Source organism: Morone saxatilis, unplaced genomic scaffold (genome assembly GCF_004916995.1).
Source record: "Morone saxatilis isolate NCDOM2014 unplaced genomic scaffold, NCSU_SB_2.0 Contig15, whole genome shotgun sequence".
Lineage (NCBI taxonomy): Eukaryota > Metazoa > Chordata > Actinopteri > Moronidae > Morone > Morone saxatilis.
This window is the reverse complement of record NW_023339707.1, coordinates 17300501-17315683: the sequence shown is the minus strand read 5'-3', so window position 1 is coordinate 17315683 and position 15183 is coordinate 17300501. Positions and strand designations below refer to the sequence as shown.

At 37.6% G+C, this 15183-nt stretch overlaps 2 protein-coding genes across 2 annotated transcripts; one reads left to right on the top strand and one right to left on the bottom strand.

Moving 5' to 3' along the window:
* Positions 1 to 509: 509 nt before the first annotated feature.
* wdr46 (WD repeat domain 46) lies at positions 510 to 8754 on the bottom strand. Its single transcript, XM_035657365.1, has 14 exons — positions 8667 to 8754; positions 8229 to 8402; positions 6782 to 6862; positions 6570 to 6682; positions 6383 to 6470; positions 5638 to 5699; positions 5233 to 5337; positions 4965 to 5115; positions 3799 to 4034; positions 2530 to 2683; positions 1844 to 1991; positions 1404 to 1594; positions 1188 to 1301; positions 510 to 1065 (listed from the first exon to the last, which is right to left on the bottom strand). Exons 1-14 carry the CDS (start codon positions 8721 to 8723, stop codon positions 946 to 948), a joined length of 1794 nt encoding a protein of 597 aa, XP_035513258.1. The 5' UTR covers positions 8724 to 8754; the 3' UTR covers positions 510 to 945.
* Positions 8755 to 11327: 2573 nt separating this feature from the next.
* On the top strand, positions 11328 to 14410 carry LOC118324637 (cytosolic sulfotransferase 3-like). The gene is made up of 8 exons (XM_035657060.1): positions 11328 to 11555; positions 11851 to 11989; positions 12113 to 12241; positions 12504 to 12604; positions 12808 to 12934; positions 13378 to 13475; positions 13562 to 13736; positions 13835 to 14410. Exons 1-8 carry the CDS (start codon positions 11430 to 11432, stop codon positions 13945 to 13947), a joined length of 1008 nt encoding a protein of 335 aa, XP_035512953.1. The 5' UTR covers positions 11328 to 11429; the 3' UTR covers positions 13948 to 14410.
* The last annotated feature ends 773 nt before the right edge of the window (positions 14411 to 15183 follow it).

Below are 15183 nucleotides of genomic sequence, written 5' to 3'. Positions count from 1 at the left end.
TCTAAATCAATATATTAGAATTTTTAACTTGCAATCATGCATTTAATTAAGTGGTGATAATAGGGCCACTAAGTTACTTTTTAGAGTGTACCATTTAAACTATTATCAATAGTATCAGTAATTAGAATTGTCCTCCCTTGGAGGAATGTGTCTCTCTGACCTCCATGTACTTTTATTTAAATAATAAGTAAGCAGTTCACAATTGGTATGAGGAACATTTAAATCTATCCCGAGAACTGGTATAACGGTCACTATGAATTTGACTGAGTAACTTTAGACAGTTAAAGCGCAGTAGACAATTACTTTATTTCTTGAGCCATTGTTCATCTTCCTTCTTCATCATACTTCATACATATTCATATATTAATAAATAAATACATTTGGGAGGGCTGCAGGCTGTGTCAAAATCAGTAAACTCAGTCATTCTGTTACTTTGTTAACAATGCAATGATGAAGTGTGAGCATATTTCACATTCAGTTGTTATCCCAAATAAGACATAATCAGAGACTTGGCATTATGTTGTTTATTTTTGGAACATATTTATATACAACATCTAACATGCTAATTCAGTTCAGCAACCAAAGTACAATGAGTGAAAAATATATTTATCAGTAGAGAAAAAAATACAACTAAACACAAATTCTGGGTGACACCTATCGCAGCCATGGCATTATCCGCCCCATGTTGACAGGAAGTGCTTCAGGCCACAGGCATTAAAGTGAACTGCTCCATGACTGCACTCAACATTAATTATAAATGAACCCGTCAGATTGGGTCTTGATTTGAATGAACTGACTACATTCAGAATTTTTGCTGTTTGTGTTTTGTTCCCACAGTAGAGTCATGTGTCCACAAAAAAGGTTTATATGTCTTTTATATGAGGTTCAAAGGTCACTCCCACAGAATGTCACTGGGTTTTTGGCTGCATAAAGGGTCCTTCTTTTCTATTTTTTGAATCTGTCCAGAGCAGATCTCTGGTTAGATAATACTGCTGCCTTCTTCTCCCTCTGCTTTTTCTCTTTTTCCATTTTCATTTTGTCTTCCACAGTCTTCCTGATAACATCCTGGGGTAGGGTCAGGAAAAGGGGGTAGAGAAGTCAAGACGAATGAGCCAAACACTGCAGATATACCAGACGGATTATAATGTCACTGCAACAATCTTTGTCATATATTTAGGATTACTTACCCTCTGGTCCTCATGAGCCACTTGTTTCTTGCGCTTTTCAACACTGCCAGCAGAACTACGCCCTTTTTTCTTATACTTGGGAACAAATTTTTCTTTGGCAAGTGGGTCAAAGCCCTGGGAAAACAAAAAAATGCTTTTAGGAGGCTGTAAACAACAATCAGCCTACTATGATCAAAAAAAAGGATATCTTAAAATAAAATTGGATGTTTGACTGACCAGAGCTTGGACCCTGTCTTGGTGCCTTTGCTCAAAGGTGGCGTGGTCAACCCGTCCCAGTTCGCTGGGGTCAAGGCTGATGAGCTCTGGCTGGATCTTCTCCAGCAGAGCTTTAACCTCCCATTCCTGCCTCTGCTTTGCACTACGGTAAGGATTTGCATCTAGACCATCGAAATTAGGCTCTCCCGCACCTGTAAATGTAAATGGAGGAGGACAGAAGTAAAGATGGAAACAGTCAGTTTCAATTCACAGACAAATGTAATGCATAGATAGTTTTCTAAATGATAACTGAATATAGTTCTAGTGATGGCAGGTTTTTTTTTTACACATCAGAAAATACACATGACCTAAACAAGCTGAAGCTCTCATGATGCTTTGTGCAGCCTTGTTGGTTCGGCTTACTTTGGATTATCTAGGTATAATGTGAAATTGAGTAGCACCTGGTACAAGCATGCTGGTGAAACCCTCTCCGTGCCCCACCCCAAGGACATCCTCAAAGGGACAGAAGTGCAGCCCCCAAGCTGTTCCTCGAACTCTGTGAGCCATGTAGGGTTTAGTCACCGGAGTGCTCCACACGTCCCTGTATACCTGCAGAGAAACAGTTTCCAGATGCAGATGAAGTAATATGATTTGTATCGCTAGTTTAAAAAAAAAAAAGACTGCTGTGTTATAGGTAATGTGAAAACAACAGATTTAATCTTTGGTGAGAAGGAGTCAGCACAGACATGAACTTTTATTTAACCCGTTATCCTCGATAAAAAGACAAAAAGTCAAAAAGATGTGTGTTGTTTCTGTGTTGTGAAATTCCTCAACGACAGCTTTTAAATATAACACTATAACATAACTATATCTGTCTCAGAGCTGTGTCTCTATTTCCCCTCTTATTCATACCAAAGTCCTTTATGGAAAACTTCCTTGATCATTATTAGGAACTTTTGAGACAAGAATTTCACTATTCAGAAATGTCACCAACACCGTGACATTTCATTTTCAATATACTGCGTCTGTGTTAACACTATTTCATATCACTATGAACTGTCATGACAAAAACACTTGTGCAAACACATCACCTTCTCTTCGCTAGATAGACGGATCATTAATTGTAAAGTGTGGAGATGATAAAGACCTGAACAATATCCCCCGTGGCTGCAGACAGCAGCCCCCTCTGGCTCAGTGACAAACAGGAAGCTCCAGCAGGGAGGAAGTAGGACTTGAGGGGCTTGAAGGTTCGAATGTCATATACCTTCAGCTTTTTATCCATGCCAGATGTCACCATGTATCTGCCAAAAGAGGAAACCATAACAACAGATTGCTCTCTGGAGGACATTGAAGGAACTGCAGTTCAGTGCTCACAACTGAGATAGTAGTAGTTAATCAACCTGACTGGATTTCTTCAAAATTGTTAACAACTCACATGTTCAATTCACAGCCTGTTACAATGGAAATATGCATTAATGGGGACATGTGAAATACTGTATTTATCAATAACAGGGATGTCATGAGAACCAATAGCAAGTTGATGCAAAACTTGACGAAAACTTGACGGTACTTGTTTTTCTACAGTACCGTAGGTACCGGGGATGCAATTCTTGTAGTCCATGTTTAAGATGGCATCAAGTGCAACGGTACAAGTTTTTTACTGGCAAAACTTTAATGCAGTGCATTAATTGTAAACTTTCTCCGCTGTCTGTCTCTGTGTGCAGCTCAGCCCACGGACCGCAGCACAGTGGCGTGATGAATGTGCAGCTGTTCAAAGCTGCACACTCATCACGTCAATGCAAGTGCAACAAAAGCCCACGGAACAAAAAACGAATAAGAGTAATTTATTAATGTAATCCGCTCAAAACATGAACAGACGTTGAAAATAAACACTCAGCAGAATACAGTCCATTTAGGTGACTCAGGCAAAGGCTGCACCTTAGCAACACAGAATGAAGGACACTTTTATGGCAGAGAGAAATTCCCTTGAGACAGTGACAACACCAAAAACAAATAACAGAGAGCATTTGTTAGGCTATTTATAGCCTACTTTGTTATTTTGTTAAGTATAAAGTATAAAATATTCTTAATGCAACAAAGAGCGGTTCACCTGTATTATCTAGGAAAATAATACAATAATTATTGGATTGGAGCTCACTTTCAGCAGATACTCAATATTAAATGGAGAAAAAAAAAAACTTGATCAGACATCCCTATTTTTTACTGTGGTATAAAGAAATGGTTTAGTCAATGATTACACTGATTTATTACTCTCAAAGAATTAAGTAAAATACTACATTTTTACTGGGACTACTGTGAAGCAGCCTCTATGTTATATACACAGACAATTATCCACAGCCTTCTGCCTGTAAAATAAATCCAATATCTATCAATGTAAAGTTTTAAGGTGACTCACGTGCCCGTCTTGTCTACAGTGACGGAGCGCACACCGCCCTGGTGACAGAGCATCTTGACAAGTGCTTCTTTCTGGTTGGGCGACCAGAGGGTAACCGTGCCGTTGTGGTGGCCTAGGTGGATTATGGCATTATGAGGGTTCTGGCACATCACGTCAAGACGGCCAGTCTTGGTGCAGATGGCTGCCACCTCCTTTCCCACAGACACATCCAGGTACTGCAGGAAACTTGTAGCACTCTGAAGACAAGAGTAGAGAACAAGACAGTTTGTCAGAGCTGACTACGGTTATTGAATTCTGGTAAATTTAAAAGAACTTTATGCTGGATTATGGGTTTTCAAACTGTGAGGCACTGAGGGAGGGATGTGAAACTGCAAAGGAACAAGTACATGCTGGTGCTACAAACAACTTGAATTATAGTTTGTACTGCTTATCATTACACACAGCTCATAAAAGCATTTAATGATAACAGTCTGCGTCAATATTTGTACCCATTTTAACTGTTGTAACTGAATCAAGTCTAAACACACTGACTTGATACACATATTTTAAGAACATCCAACATTATTACCTAGCGTGCATTGCAAAGATATGTCCATAAATGGGCTTAGAAATCATAGAAAAAGACGCTCCTTAAACTGGAGAATTTTACTTGTTTTCTTCAGTATCAGAATAATCAGAATAATCCAGTGATAGTTGTCTATACATCCATGGATACATTGCAAACAGGAACTGCTAATAGCTAATTTGGCATACTTTTAATGGTGCCAATTTGCCAAAATGTAAAGAATTATAGGCTAAAACAAAACATTTTCAACCTGGTCTGAGGGGGGCCCACAGTGTCATGTCAGACTTTAAAAACACCTCCTATAGATTAGTTTTGTAAGCGCATACATGTTTATGTATATAAACTGGATATTGTCTATATTCTTTTGTAGTGTGGGATAAGTTCTCTTGTTTGTTCACTGCAACAATGCTATGTTTCAATGCTGCCCTCTGCATAAGGTTAAACCAAAAGAAAACTTCTCTCAACCGAACGTCTGCTCAGAGTCTGTGGCAAATTCAGCATCAAACAGAAGACAGCTTTTAGTTATTGTGACAATGTATATAGAATAAACATGCAATACATCATGCGTAAAAATCTATAAGAACGGTTTTAATGAACACACCGCTGTGGCTAGCAAAAAGTGGTATGGGAGGAACTGCATGCGAAGGACGTCATTGAATTTGCGGATGCAGTGAAGCTCTATTCCATTGGAGTCGTAGATATACAGCCACTTCTTCTGGGCCACCGCATACATTGTCTCACTGTGGAGCCACCTAAACAAAGGCAGACATGGATTTTACTTGGAGAAAGGATGTTCAGTTGCTGGTAAGAGAAGCATGATGGTAATATAACATGTTTTGTGCTGCGCAATGTAGGGTCGGATGACTTACTTTACATCATTCACAGACTCCATCACGTTTATCTCACACATTAACTGTTTGGACTGCCAGTCAATACAAGAAACATGGCCTCTCCTCCCACCAAGCAAAAGGTGACTGAAATGAAGAGAACACAGTTAACAACATACACACAACTCAAACATTTGAATGGATATTTATAAAAGGCTGAAAGGGCTTGCTTGTAATGGAAAACTGACCAAAGTTCCTGCGAACTCTACAGAACGTTTTATTCTTTTCTAATTTAAATACCATATTTGAATATTTTTTTGTACATCATCTTTGTATGTAGCACAGAGAGGGGGTACAACTACATGTCACTGTCCAACCATGTACTGTATAATGACAATGAAACCTGAATGACCCTTGAACCCCAACCCCAAGACAAACACTTCATACCGGCCGGTCTTGCTGTAATCCAGTCGATATGGTCCAAATTGAGGCAGTCTTAGATTAAAATACTGAGGAAATGGAAGAGAGAAAAAACAAATTTTAAAAAAGGCAAACTATCTGACAACAACATAAGACCTGGGAACCTATATATAAAAGGGCCTTTGTAATTCAACTTAAAGGTCCAGTGTCTAACAGTTATGAGGATCAGGTGTGTTTTCTACGGCTGCACCTGAAAATCTCTTGACTCACATTTTATCAGCCGAATATCTGCAATTTTGTTTTTTAGCTGTACACAAAGAGTACATGTACTTTGATTTTTCTATTTGTCCCATGTTCCATTTGCTAACATGGAGGCAATGGGCTCTATGACCTATGCTGCTCTCAATAACCAGAGGACAATTGAGATGTTTTCTAAACAAACAGTGTTCTAATAGCCCTCACACCCTTGTCTTTAAATAAGTTGGCAACACCTCGTGCTACAGGGGAGCAAGAACACAGAGCCAATGTACTCTGTGTCCTTGTCTAGTATGGGTGGCAAACCTGGAGTGCACCAGCAGACAATTTACATAAAGTATGCCTACACTAGAAATTGCATACACTCAGAAGAAAAAGTGAAATTAAACAGATATCCTATCATGGGTTTTATTAGTTGTTAATCAAACAGTGAAATTAACATATGACCTTTTATAAGGTCAAAACAAACATGTTTTACAACTCAGGCAGTCTCAGTAGGGTTGAGTCAGTGTCTCACCTTTGCCCCAGATGTTATATCTACAGCATCTGCAATATCTTCCTGAGAGACTGTACATGTGTCTTCATCTTCATCTCCTTCCAGAAACCTGAGATAACAGAGAAATATGTCACAATCAGTTTTCAAAGTGTTTCACAGTTTTCATCATTTAATCTCTGTCATATTGTACATGAGACAAAGAAATTACCCTGCATCCTCTGGGAGGAGAAGGTCAAACCGGGCAGCTTGTTTCTGAGCCATTTCGGAAGCTTCTTCTGAGCGAGCTATCACGTCTCTCAGCTTGTAATGCTGGTGGTGAGGCTAGGATTAGAAGAATAAAAGGAATGAGAGGTAATAGTGGCAATGGCTAACGCAGCTTATTTACTAAAAATTGTAAATGAGAGACATTGGGGGGCTTACCTTTTTTATTTTATCTTTCCTCTTGAACTTTTGCACCCTGTCTTCTGGAATAGGAGCAGGCCCAGGGAAGGGATCGGATTTCTGAGGGAATATGAACATTGCTCAGAAGAAATACACTGGATTTAAACACTAAATTGAGGTAGGTTAATGAACTGGGAGATATATTGATATAATCTCAATACGGAGCATGAAAATAGAATTGACAGGAATATATGTGTATTGGTATATTGGGTATTGCAATATTGTGGTATAGCTTAAATATTATGTTCTTCTGGCCATAGATGCTGCATCACAGTTAAGGGATGCACTGCACTCAACATTCAGTAGAGGGCGCTTTACTCAATATACTATTATTTATTTTTTATTATTTTACTATTAACTATTATATATATATATATATTATATATATATATATATATATATACTACTAAACTATACTATATTGTAAACAGAAATGTAGGCACACCTTGTTTCTGCATTTCAAAGACACTAAAAATGTAAGTATGAAGTTTGGGGAAATGGGAATCAGTCGAGACATGTACATGTCCTGTCCCTGGATTTTTCTTTTTTTGTTAAATGAAATGAAATTAATATATTTATTCACTTATGTTGCTACAGTAATGTATTAACAGTGTACCATTATAAATTATTAGATTTATGTGTGTAAATGGCATTCAGTATACCAGAAAGTCTCATCTCTGTTGAAAGTTCTGCTATCAGGTGTTTGCAGTCATTAAAAAAATGTTTGGGGTGTATTTCTGAAAGTGTAAAGGTGTATATGTCACTAGTGTTAACCACTGAAGGTTTGCATTAAATTAATTTTAGTACAGTAGACTTTAAGAAATGTTTTTACATTTTTATCTTTTTTTACATCTTCAAAACCTTCACCGTCTTTGGCCCATACAATAGACTATTCACTATTTCTAATAGATGTAATGCAGCTCACTCCGTGTAAACATATGACTTCAATGAAGGGTGGAAAGACAGCAACAACATCATATTAAAATTATTTTGGTAGATACCATGATTGCAATATGATTCACGATTATTGTGAGAATGATCATTTATGCACCACAAATGTAGTTTTCACTGCAAAAAAAACAAAACAACTATTAAAATCATGAAGATGTGAAATTTGTTGGGGTTTGCACCAAACACACACGTTTTCTTAAATCTGGAGAATAAGATTTGTAGGCCAGAGCCTCTCTGCAGCACTACAGTACTTCATTATAATACTGTTTTGTCACACATTTACCTTTCTCAAAGGTGCAAAAGTGTAACATGCAATTTGCATTATACGATTTGGTAATATTTAAATTAATTGTGCCCTATATACCCATGATATGAAGAAACCCAGAAACATGTCACATCATAGATATTAAATAAACAATATTGTGACATCTTGTAGATCCCACCACTCAGTGACAACTTCACACATCAGTCTTACCCCTGATATGAATTTCTTTCCATCTCTATGATCCTCTTTTTGCTTTCTTTTCTTCGCTTTCTGCGTCTTTTTCTTCTTCTGTTGCACAGTCTGTTCGGTCTGTTCTCCGTCTTTCCCCACTTTGTCTCCATCTTTCCCCTCCTCCTGTGTCTCCTTCCAGTAACGCGCTGGAGGCTGCGAGAGAGGAGCAAACGGAGGGAAGTTAGCAGCAGTGACTTTAAGGAGAGGACACAGAGTTTAGAGTATTTATTTGCCCACAATCGGGCTCAGCTGGCCTCCTTCGGGCCCCCGTACAACCGCGCTACGTGCGTTAGCTGGCTGATGCTATCAGATAAAGCTCCATTGTGTCTGTCAGTGAGAGAAATGTCTGTGCTGGTCCGTCTGAGCTGATATTAATCACAAGTGTCGTCCTCTCACTGAGGATTTATTCATAATTACCGTCTTCTTTTTCCCCACGTGTGATTCGTTCACCGATGCCTCGCCGGGGACCGCCATCTTTGTTGTATACGTTTTTCAGTTCCGGGGACGTCACTGAAAACGTCACTTCTGGTTTTATATTTATTATTTATTTTATTTTTTTTATTATCAAATCCTGCAAGTAAGTAACTGACAAAATAAAACATTGTGTACATGTATTTTTTTTTTAAATGGTAGAAATAGTATTTTGACAAAACAATATCGTCTTCACTTTGTTTTTAATGCCAATACCGATATCAATATGTTAGAGTTCTGATAATGATTCTTTCTTTTTCTAAATAATAACTTCATGTAAACAAACATGTGTGATAAGGATATATCTGTAAATACTGTGACGAAAATATACTATACTGTGTGGGACAGTTATCTACGGAGCCCCCCTGGTGACATTGGATAAAAAAAAATAACGCGTGGGCACGAGTTAATTATTGCAGTCATTTCCATGCAGAGACTGTTGATTGTTAACATGGACAAGTTTTAACTAATTTCATTTTATTTTAATATAGGAAATGAAACTACAAATGACATTACTTCAAGTCACTTTCGGTTAGGCCATGGAGCTTAAATTTAGCAAGAGACACTTAATTCGGCTGCTCAAAATGCATGGACTTCAACGCAAGGAATATGCTGATGTCGGGGAAGTCATAGATTTCCCACGCAATAACTATCTCGTGTCGCCACGCATTATTATTATTTTTTTTATCCAACGTCACCAGGGGGGCTCCGTAGTTATCAGACAAACATAGTGGAGTAAAAAGTACAATATTTCCCTGTCAAATGTAGTGGAGGAGAAGTATAAAGTAGCATAAAAATGTAACATACTCAAGGACAGTACAAGCACCTCAAAATTGTTCTTTAATAGTAAATGCACCACTGCTTGTTATTAACAGGGATGGAGACTGGACTACTGAACAGCCCATGGCATGTATTTAATTGCCTATTAAACCAGTGTGGTCCGCCAATGTAGTTGCAGTACAATGTAGATATAGGGATGCACGATAATTATCGGGGCTGAGACATTATCATCCAATAATGGGAAAATTATAATATTATGAATCCTGATACTTAAATTATAGCAGATAAATAATGGGTCAATAATAACAAAAACATAATTGGAATTACACAAAACGATTGGTAGGTTTTATGTTCTATGACAGTATGATTGTGAAGTTTTTTTTAATCTACTTAAATAATATAGGCTATATATGATAATAAATATTTGAAGAGTCTGTCAGTCAGAACTGTTATTCTTGTGTTAGCAGTAGTGATGTCAGTGTTTTGGTTAGGTCAGAGCTATGGAGTATCAAATCTTTCTATCTTTTTTTACTACTTCTCAGCCTTTCCTACAAAGTGTGTAAAAACTACAGGTTATGAACTTACTTTTAAAATGCAAAAATGTGAAATAGTTTATTTTCTTATTGGTATTGGCCATGAGAGGCAGGTCATTACCAGTTATTGTATCGGCTGACAAAAAAATCCATTGCGTGCACCCGTAGATATAAAGCCAGGTGAATCTGCAGAGTATCTGCTCTTTGCTTGGGTGCAGTCAAAGGCAGCTCAAAGGTACATTAGTTAAGGGGTGAATGGCGTGGCCTGTTAAAGGGCTTGGTAGACTTGTGACAGCAGGTTTAAAACATCAGGAACCAGAACAAACATGAATCTTTGGGAAAAGGAATTCTACAATTCCTTTTGCTAACCTTTCACACATAAGAGGGTGAAAACTGCTTTCAAGTGAAATGTGTGGCAGTACTGATTCCCCAACTCTGAACTCAAAGAAAAGGAGCATGAGCACTCAGACTTTATTTTAAATGTGAAAAAATACCTCTTCAATAACATTTCTCTTTAACAATTCTTCAATAATGAAATAATGCTTCTTCATTGTAAAATTTGAAGTACAGAAGTAAGTAATTGTAAACATTTTAAGCACTCTGGTAGTCTACATCTGAAATTTTATTTAATGTATTTGTTTATTCTTGACATGTTGTGTAAGTGTTCCATCACACACTTCTTTCTGTCATCACTCTGTATACCAGACATACAAATTTACTTGTTTTTTAAATACAGTATGCATGAATCTCTTTCTCAAAATAATGCTGAAGTATTGCGACATACTCACAGCTATACATTGCCCTTACAGTCATGTGAGCATTTTTTAAAACTTCCTCCCCAGACTCACTGAAAAGTATTTCTGAAAATGGGCCGAGACTCTTTATCTACATACAAGAGGAGTTCTCTAGGTCCTAGAGTCTAGGACACCAAAGACATACTGTTCTTTGAGTTTGCAGAACTAAGCTGTTGATCTAAGAAGAACACCGCAAAAAGGGAAGCCTAAAGTTTTCTTCTTCCTATGTAATAACCCTTAAAGCACTTTAAAGTAGAAAGAATGCCATGTGTTTTGAGGTGAACCCATTCACACTGTGTAGACAATTCCCAAGTGGCTGGCATTTATTTTCACTATGTAATTCTTAAAATCAGGAAATTCTTCCCAATCAGGATACGTAAGTAGTAAAATCTGTTAAAAGTTTAAGGTCTTATTTCTGAATCTTTGCTGTTAAAATTCTTGACTCTAGCAAGTAACTGCAAACATGCCCACACTGAGTTGAAGGGAAGGGGAATAAAGGGTAAAGACTCAGGAAATGTGGAACAAATTTGGAAGTACAGGGAGGGGCTGGACTTTCATGTCACATCTGAGACTGATACTCAAATTACAATGGAGACGGAGTTATGCAACAAGACGAGAGAGGGGAAGGAAAACAGCTTGCTTCTCTGGGAAAAACTACAACAGGAGAAGAGGAGAGAAGTACAACAGAGAAACTAGCCACGATCAGAATGTCTGCTAATCAGGACAAGGTATGTGTCTAAATTAATCTCTTCGAAGCTACAGTGTACTTTACTTTCAAGTGGAGTTCATTACTTGTTAAACAGGTAATGCTGAGCTGATGAGAATGAACTGAAGTATTTTTAAAATGCCATGAATATCTTGTTTCTGTCCTTTTCAGATGACTTGTAGAAGTAACTTTTTAAAACAATCTGACTTTACTATCTGCAACCGAGAGTGAACAATGTTGTTTGCATTCTTTACTGCACAATTAAGTGCTGCCCCAGTAAGTATCTTATCTCTTGATTCTTTTCTCTTCTTGTAAAGACGGATATACCTTCTCGACCAGAGCTGTTTGATTTCCACGGAGTCTCAATGGTCCACTATTTCACAGACAACTGGGAGAACGTTCAAAACTTTCAGGCCAGGCCAGATGATATACTTATTGCAACATACCCCAAAGCAGGTCAGTCCATATGGAGTGTTAGTGTAAATGATTAATAGCTGATGAAAGATGTGTGTATAGAGGTGAAAATATGGGCTTTTTTATTTTCTTCTGTGTGTGTGTGTGTGTGTGTCTTTCTTTTAGGAACCACCTGGGTCTCCTGCATTCTTGACCTGCTGTATTTTGGTCAGAAATTCCCAGAGCGTCAGACATCCATCCCAATCTATAACAGAGTGCCATTCTTGGAGATCAAGATCCCAGCTATGCATTCAGGTTGAACAGACAAATCAAACGTACTCACCATATTTCACGAAACATGCATCACAAAATACTTAATCTAATTTAACATTCAGTATACAGTGTGGTTATATTCTACCTTTTGCTTAAACTTAAACAGACTTAATCATTATATCTGAAAGGTTCATATGCGTTTTTATTAGTATCATATTTCTAACAAGACATTCTATTTAGCACAGTCAAGAATTTAAGCACTTGTACAAGGTTTTGCTTACTCCGTCTTTATCTCTTCTAATAGGAACTGACATAGCGGAAAACCTCCCCACCTCTCCACGACTCATTAAAACTCATTTTCCAGTACAGTTTGTGCCAAATTCCTTTTGGGAGCAAAACTGCAAGGTCAGTGGTTTATTTGCATGATATCAATGTGATCACAATATGTTAAAATAGAGGACAAAGTAACTTCACCATTGTTAAGGACTCATATTTCCTTTAATGGCTGAATGGTGAGAAAAAGAAGTAGTAGAACTTAAGGCATGTCTACTAATAGTTACTACAACAAAGACATATGTGTGTGAAAGAACTGTTATCTTCTTCCATAGATAGTCTACGTAGCCCGCAATGCCAAAGACAACGTGGTCTCTTTTTTTCACTTCGATCGCATGAACATGGTTGAGCCAGAGCCTGGAGACTGGAGCAGCTACCTCAACAGATTCATGGAGGGAAAGAGTATGTATAAAAAATACAGTAACCTCCACCAAGGAGGTTGTGTTTGTCTGTCAGCTGGATTATAGAATAACCATCGGCCCAATTTTCATGAATTTAGTGGAAAGCCTTTAGCATGGGCCAAGGAAGGAATTCATTAACGGATACACAAATCATTTTTCATTTTCATGAACTTTGCGAGATCAGTCAGTTGCAACAAAGTGAACTGAATCTGTTGCGAATGCTAAAGTAAACGGTGTGCCGTGACTAAACATACAACAAAGCGTAACAGTCATCTCAAACATCACAGTAGAAACAAATCCAGCAAGTAAGAAAAAAACAATCAGGAATGTCATTTTCCTGAATTAATACAGAATTGTGCCCTTGTAGTTTTTACTGGAACAGAGATGCATATATTTCTACTAAACACAACTGATTTGTTTTTATTTATTGTTATGTTGCTTTAGTGGTGTTTGGATCCTGGTATGACCATGTAAACGGCTGGTGGAAGAAGAAACAGACCCATTCAAAACTCCATTACATGTTCTATGAAGATCTGATTGAGGTACTTCAGTTGTTTTTGTGGGTTCTTCCAATTTACACTCTCCTTTTGCTGGTATATGCAATGATGACATCTGATTGTGTTTCAAGGATACTGGACGGGAACTAGACAAACTCTGCTCCTTTCTCGGCTTGTCTCCTTCCGCTGAGGAGAAGAAAATAATTACAAGTGGAGTGCAGTTTGATAATATGAAAAAGAACGACATGGCCAACTATTCTACACTCCCAGTTATGGATTTCAAAATTTCTCCTTTCATGAGAAAAGGTAACCTGATAAATAAACTAAATGTGTCTGAAAAGAAAAAAATACTCTGATCTCCACCTTTATGTAGAATAATTGACTGACTCTCTGTGGTTCTGCAGGGAAGGTTGGTGACTGGAAGAACCATTTCACTGTGGCCCAGAATGAACAGTTTGATGAAGACTACAAGAAAAAGATGAAGGACTCCACTCTTCAGTTCCGCACTGAAATCTGAACAGGATTGTACAGTCTGTGTATATGTGAAGATTGGTCCATGACTTACGGGATATGTGGCATTTCTGTGAACAAGTTATAGTTACCTTTAATGTGATAGCAGAGGTGTGGAGTGTGTCTTCTTGCTCTCTGTTAGTAAAGAAGGCTGTGAAGTACATATTATAAAGCACAGAGCAAATCAAATGACTAGTGATGTATGAAGGTGAGTATTTCTTATATATATATATTAACAAAAGCCAATCATTTATTTAAAAAAAATCTTTAAATACAGAAATGTAGGCTTTGAATTAATATTTTGTCCACCATATTACCCAAATATATGCTAGTCTCACTGTGTGTAATTAATAAACAAACTGTATTTGATACTCTCAAGAGTAGATTAGTGTCACTAAAATGAATCCAAAGGTTTTCATATTTTATACTATATATTTTATTTGCAATAAAACAATAAGACCTTGTTTAAATTGTTTGCATTGTTGTCTTCTGTATGAGATATTTAATTAAATGATCAGAAAATAAAAAAGTATAGAGAATATGGAATTGATGTCACATGCTCCACTTGATACAACACCCTCGTTACCACTGAGCGGAGGGTGATCATGGGGACCTCTGATGTAGTGTCCACAGTTGGACGTTATGATGCACAATTCCCATTTGGTCAGCTCAGTGTTGGATTTAATTTTCTTCAGTATCTTCAATTTTCTCTTGTTAGTTTATCATGTGTCATATCAACTTAAAAGATGTATATTTTTTTCAACAAATCAACAAATCCCATGAAAAAATGAAAACCAGCAATTAATTGATCCCACAAACTAGAATTGCATGTATAGCCTAGATCTGATATAGCTTATTCCTCCACCTCTGGCTCTAAAAAATTGGCGATGGCTAAAATGCCAAACATGAGGCTTCAAAAGAATACTCCACAAAGCATGAACTGACTCAAAAACAATAATGGCTGCTGCTAATGAGGTTAGCGTAGATGCTGCAAGCATCATTTATATCGGAACTGGAGAGTTTTCCTTCATTGAAACAAGAGCAAAGAACGGCACTAAAGGCTTTTCTCTGGAAATGTTCCCCCATGATAGGCGATGACAGACAGATGGTTCTTCCGATCAATTGCAGAGTAGTTTTTGAAAGTGCCTGCCCTTTTACAAACAGTTTCTTATGACAACTTCCCAGAGGGTTCCATGTAACAAACGATCTGGCGCTCACAGTATGTTCAAGCCAAAAGTGTCCC

Bases quoted from the DNA above. Each gene is read 5' to 3' on its own strand.
- wdr46 (XM_035657365.1), bottom strand. From the start codon at position 8,723: ATGGCGGTCCCCGGCGAGGCATCGGTGAACGAATCACACGTGGGGAAA. The intron at 8,403-8,666 runs GTAATTATGAAT...CCTCTCTCGCAG, and splicing joins ACGTGGGGAAAAAGAAGACG to CCTCCAGCGCGTTACTGGAA. The intron at 6,863-8,228 runs GTAAGACTGATG...ATATTCCCTCAG, and splicing joins GAAAGAAATTCATATCAGGG to AAATCCGATCCCTTCCCTGG.
- LOC118324637 (XM_035657060.1), top strand. From the start codon at position 11,430: ATGCAACAAGACGAGAGAGGGGAAGGAAAACAGCTTGCTTCTCTGGGA. The intron at 11,556-11,850 runs GTATGTGTCTAA...CTTCTTGTAAAG, and splicing joins TGTCTGCTAATCAGGACAAG to ACGGATATACCTTCTCGACC. The intron at 11,990-12,112 runs GTCAGTCCATAT...TCTTTCTTTTAG, and splicing joins TGCAACATACCCCAAAGCAG to GAACCACCTGGGTCTCCTGC.